This window comes from Melopsittacus undulatus, unplaced genomic scaffold, assembly GCF_012275295.1.
Source record: "Melopsittacus undulatus isolate bMelUnd1 unplaced genomic scaffold, bMelUnd1.mat.Z mat_scaffold_1049_arrow_ctg1, whole genome shotgun sequence".
Taxonomy (NCBI): domain Eukaryota; kingdom Metazoa; phylum Chordata; class Aves; order Psittaciformes; family Psittaculidae; genus Melopsittacus; species Melopsittacus undulatus.
The window spans coordinates 1-5374 of NW_022993983.1; the positions used below are offsets into that span (position 1 = coordinate 1).

The 5374-nt window shown below is 57.6% G+C and overlaps 1 protein-coding gene and 1 long non-coding RNA gene across 2 annotated transcripts; both read right to left on the reverse strand.

The window, feature by feature from the left end:
* Nucleotides 1-504: 504 nt before the first annotated feature.
* On the reverse strand, nt 505-3605 carry LOC117438317 (rho family-interacting cell polarization regulator 1-like; the record flags this gene model as incomplete). Its single annotated transcript, XM_034073866.1, has 6 exons — nt 3395-3605; nt 3103-3261; nt 2450-2646; nt 2272-2355; nt 1895-1985; nt 505-558 (listed from the first exon to the last, which is right to left on the reverse strand). Coding segments are annotated over exons 1-6 (796 nt in total), but the record flags the coding sequence as incomplete, so codon positions are not given.
* A 46-nt stretch (nt 3606-3651) lies between these two features.
* On the reverse strand, nt 3652-4982 carry LOC117438318 (uncharacterized). The gene is made up of 3 exons (XR_004550692.1): nt 4868-4982; nt 3916-4093; nt 3652-3781 (listed from the first exon to the last, which is right to left on the reverse strand). It is a non-coding gene; the product is annotated as an uncharacterized lncRNA (long non-coding RNA).
* Nucleotides 4983-5374: the final 392 nt, after the last annotated feature.

The following is a 5374-nucleotide window of genomic DNA, read 5'->3' on the forward strand; positions in this document are numbered from 1 at the left end:
ACAGCCACATCATGAGGAACAGGAAGCACGTGGAGATGGAAAAGAAGAAACTCCAGCAGAATATATTAATAATCATATCTCATTTTATGAAGTCCTGGGACATCTAGGGTGGGCAAAGGGGCAGCACGTCCCCATGGCCCAGGCAAAACAGCATGGTTTCCCAAAGTGCAGAGCTCCAGAAATCCGTAGTCTCCATGCGGCTCCAGTAGCCAAACAAGTGGGGCAGGATGGGTGGATGCCTTCGGTGTGTGGTTTAACTAGCAATCAGAGGGTGGGATGTGCAGCGAGTATTCACCTGCCAGGGTGCTCCATTAGTGTGCAGCTGCAGTGAGCTGCTGTTGGGGGTGATGCTCTGGTGCGCTGCCAGGAATGGCACAGGCCGGGGGGCCCAGCCTGTGCCAGGCTGGAGCCCAGCAGTGCCTTGACTCTCAAGGGATGGCAGAGGGGTTGCATGATGTCTCAGAAAGCTGTGCTGGCATGCTGGCTGGGGCAAAGAATCCGCGCGGAGGCTGTCCAGGGTCTCCTCCAGCCGCCGGTGAGCTGATTTGCCATCTTCCCCTGCAGCATGTGCTGTGGTAAGGGAAGCAAGCTCCGGAAGCGTTCTCACCTGTTCCCATACCCAGCCATCTCCTTGGCCTTTCCAGGGAAATATGGCTAATGCCAGGCAGAGCTGAGCCGCATGCTAAAAGGCCACAGAGTGGAGAACTCTCTTGTCCTCCTTGCCTCCCTCTTGGCAGGTCCCAGCTGGGAGCTGGCACAAAAAGCCCCCAGAGCCTCTTGATGGGGATGTTGCACATCCTGTTCTTCAGCTGCCTGCCCTGCCCACATGGAAGAGGGATTTTGGGATCACCCATGTCTGGGCTGCAGGAGAGCCTGGCTTGGGGGAAAGGGGCCAGGGCTTGGGGCTCTGCCAGCTCTAGCATCTCAGATGGACTATGCACATCTGTGTACATCCTGTAGGCAATACCTAAAGGAGCTACAAGAAATCTGGAGAGTGACTTTTGACAAGTGCCTGTAGGACAGGACAAGGGGAATGGCTTTAACCTGATAGAGGGGAGATGAGAGAGCTCTTAGGCAGAAGTTCTTCCCTGTGAGGATGCTGAGCCCTGGCACAGGTTGCCCAGAGACGCTGTGGCTGCCCCATCCCTGGCAGTGTTCAAGGCCAACTTGGACGGGGCTTGGAGCAACCTGGTCTGGTGTAAGGTGTCCCTGCCTGTGACAGGAGGTTGGAAACTGGATGAAATTTAAGGTCCCCTTCAACCCAAACCAGGCTGTGACTCTGGATTCACTGGACCAGGGATCCCAAAGGGTTTCCCAGGCACACATAGGGATGCATCCATCCATCCATCCATCCATGCTACAAGCTGGCTGTAGTCAGCACCCCCACCCACAGCAGCCATCCCCAGCAAGATGTGGTGACATGGACAATCTGCTTGGGACATGGGACACGAGGCTTCTATGTGTGCTGTGTGCCACGGGAATGGCCTCTATGAACAACCAAGACACACACAATCCAGACATGACATGGCTGAACAGGCTCTAAGACGGAGACATTCGTGAGCAAAGCGGCCAGAGTGGAACAGGGTATGAGGACAGCTCACGTGTCCCAACCTGTGCAGTTAGCTGCCGGACCTGGAGGCCTATAAACCCACTCAGATGGTTCTCTCTGTGCCATCTAGCAAATAACAAATGAAAACCAGGCTTAGTGCTCCATGGCCACAGGAGCCCAGCCCTCGCTGCCCACTGTCATCTTGCTGTTGCCTGGCATAACTTGGGGCACGATGAGCCAGGATGCGTGGGGTAGGCATGCGACCACTGGGTCTGCTGGCACCACAAGATTTCCACTTGGGATAATGTGTGGGAAGGGAGCAGGGAGGAGCAGCAGGACACTCACCACACAGCATCAGGCTCTGCTTGGCTGCCTCCCGCACAGGCTCCTTGTCGGTTTGGCACAAGTAAACCAGCTGCTCAATGCTTTCCTTGGCCTGCAGGAGAAGGGACAAGGGGTTCGGTGTGGCTGGCAGCAGGGACACAGCAGAGGAGAAGACAGCACAGGGAACTGCAACCCCATGCTGCAGGAAAATCCTGGTCCTGTTCCTTCCCTCCCCACTTCCCTTCCTGCCCCTACTCCTGCTTGCTTCTCCAGCATATGTGGGGCAGCCCCAGCTCCTCTTATCAAGGGAGCTGGTGTGTCTGGAGCCACCAGCCACATGCAATTCCTCTTGCTCTGGAGGACGCAGCTCCGCTGCCTGCTCCCTGCATCACTCTCACCTTTAGGCAGCCCAGCGCTGCACACCCTGCCACGCGTGTTTGCACCTCCTCATCCTCCAGCTGCTCCAGGTAGCACACAAGGGCCTGGGGGAGAAATGTGAGGGTCAGTGCCATTACCCTGCAGAGCCAGGGGTCAGCACCCACATCCCACCTCATCCTTGGCTGCTCCAGCACATACCCGTTGTCGGAAGCGGGGGTTCTCTGCCAGGCTGCGGAGCTGGGCCGACACGGCGCTCACCACCTTGCTGTTGCCCTCCACAATGAGCAGGCTCAGCGCTTTCAGTCCCTCCTTCTTGAGGCGGCCTTCAGGCATGCGCTTCAGGGCACGCAGCACCACATCCTGGTCGTCCGAGTTGAGGTTCTGTGCCAGCATTGCTGTGGGGAACCATGGGATGAGCAAGGGTGTGGGGAGCCCAGCTGCACTGCCCCTCTGCCCACAGGGAACCTAGCTCTGGCAACCCCGCACCCGTGCCTGGTAGAGCTGACCCCACACAGGCTGCCAACACATGGGGGCACCCAAGCCAAGGTGCTGCAGATCTACAGCAAGGACCTAGGGTGCTCAGGAAGGTAGCATGGGTGTGGGCTGTGCACTGGATCAGAATAACTTGGCCACCCCAAGGATGGCAGAGCCTCTGGGGGATGCCCCAAGGCCACCATGGTAGTAACTGCAGGGTGATCCCCTGTGGTGATGCTCCAGCACCTCACAGAATTATGGGATAGTTCAAGTTGGAAGAGACCTCCAGAGCTCATCTAGTCCAACCCCCCCTGCAGGGAGCAGGGACATCCTCAACATCTCATACCAGGGTCTAGGGAGCATGAGAGGGCACCCACCTTCCTCTGCCAGCTCCATCATGTAGCTGTCGAGCACCAGGGCACCAAGCGACTCAAAGTGGCTCCAGTACTGGAAGATAGTGACCTGCTCGCCCTGGGCACTGCCGGGCCGCCGGGGCAGCCGCCGATTCAGCACATCCTCCACCAGTTTCACACAAACTGTGTGGAAAGAGCTGGCTCAGGATGTGCAGCAGCCATGGCCACCCCTCTGCGGGGCTTCTGGCACGCATAGGCCCTCACGCATGGTCATTGTGTGTGGGGCTGGTAACTCCCCAAACACCTCTGTACTCACCAGCATCAGCCAGGCCAGGGTGCTGCTCATTGATGGGTGCTGCATACTGTGTGCTGAGCACCTGCAGGAACCTCTCCACGGGGCAGGAGTAGATGTTGGGGGCCTCCACACAGCAGTCCCCAGAGGGGCAGCACACCCTCCTTTCGCGTTTGAGAAACTGCACCACTGCAGGGACAGGCACTGTCAAACACCCCGGAACACCACACCACATGCAGCCCCAGTGCGGTTCCCCTTGGCTGTGTGGTTTTACCTTCAGTGGCAGAGGCAGCTGCTCCCGCTCGCTCCTCCATGAGCTGACACCACGATCTCCAGAACCTGTGCCTCCCGCAGCAGCCTGTCCAGGGCGTACATCTCCTGGCACCGCAGGGGACCGAAGGTGCCCAGTTTCTTGCAAGGCACAGCCAAAACGGAGACCTCAGGGACAGAGCTCACCACATGCTGCAGCAAGACACCCCTCAAAGGGGAACTCAACAAGCCCACCCCAGATCTTCCATCCCCAGCACATCTGTCCCTGTGCTCACCAGCAGCAGGCGGTTTGCAGTTGTTGAGGTGAAGCACCAGGGCCTTATCCAGGAACTCATTGCCAGTGCTCAGGGGGTCGGTGCTGGCCTCAGAGCCACTGCAACATGCCAGTGTTGTCTGCACCAGTCCTCGCCAGCGCTGGGGGCCCTGCTGCTATGCTGCGGTCTGCCAGCCCTCCTGCAAGCCAGGGATAGATGGAGACAGAGATCAGAATGGGAAGCCTGGGCCTGGACCATTCCCAGAGGAATTCTAAAGGACCTACAGTACCACAGCATGAGGGCTGGGCAAACGAGCAGGTCCCAGAGGCATAGAGCATGAGGGCTGCCTCACAGCCCAGCACCCTAGGGAGATGCAGGGTGGTGCTGTGCTACCAGAATCACAGAACCACAGACTGGTTTGGGTTGGAAAAGGTTCTTAAGATAATTTAGTTCCAACCCCCTGCCACAATGTGGGGGATGACTCACGCTAGACCATAGCATACAAAGCCCTGTACAACATTGCCAGGGATAGAGTATTCACAGGCTCCTTGGGCAGCCATTCCAGTGCCTCACCACCCTCACAGGAAAAAAACTTCTTCCTTATATCCAACCTGAATCTTAATGTTTCAGTTTTAACCCGTTACCCCTTGTCCTATCAACTACAGTCCCTGACGAAGAGTCCACTCCCCAGCGTCCTTGTAGGCCCCCTTCAGATACTGGAAGGCTGCTATGAGGTCTCCATGCAGCCTTCTCTTCTCCAGGCTGAACAGCCCCAACTTTCTTAGCCTGTCTTCATACAGGAGGTGCTGTAGAAGGGCCAGATCCTGTTGCTTCTCAACCTGGACCTGCCCTGAGGTGTGATGGGATGGTCTAAATGTGCTTGGCCACTCTGGCAGAGCTGGGCATCCCCCATCCCAACTGCCCCAGGGCTGCATCCTGCCCTGCACCACATCCCAGGACCCCTGCTGTTCACCTCTCGTCTTGGAGAGGCTCTTCCTCAGAGCCCTCGGAGTCCTCCATGTCTGAAGTGTTGAGGAAGCTGAAGCTCTCCAGTGCATGCTCCACTGTCAGGCTGATGCTGGAGGCCCCGGCTGAGGAAGACACCTTGCTTCTGCTGCAGAAGAAGGAATGACGGGGTCAGATTCTGGCTCGTCAGCCATCACAGCCCCACCTTCCGCATCCCCATGGCATCTCCATCAGGAATCATGGAGGCACAGCCCCAGTTTAGGTTGGAAGGGACCTTAAAGCTCACCAGTTCCAACCCCCTGCTACAGGCAGGGACACCTTCCCACAGAGCACCTTGCTCCAAGCCCATCCACCTGGCCTTGAACAATGCCAGGTGGGGCAGCACAGCTTCTCTGGGCAACTGTGCCAGGGCTCAGCACCCTCACAGGGAAAGAAATCTGCCTAAAGCATCTCAGTGTCCCCTCGTGTCAGGTTTTAAAAGCCATTTCCCCCTTGTCCCGTCTACAGGCCCTTG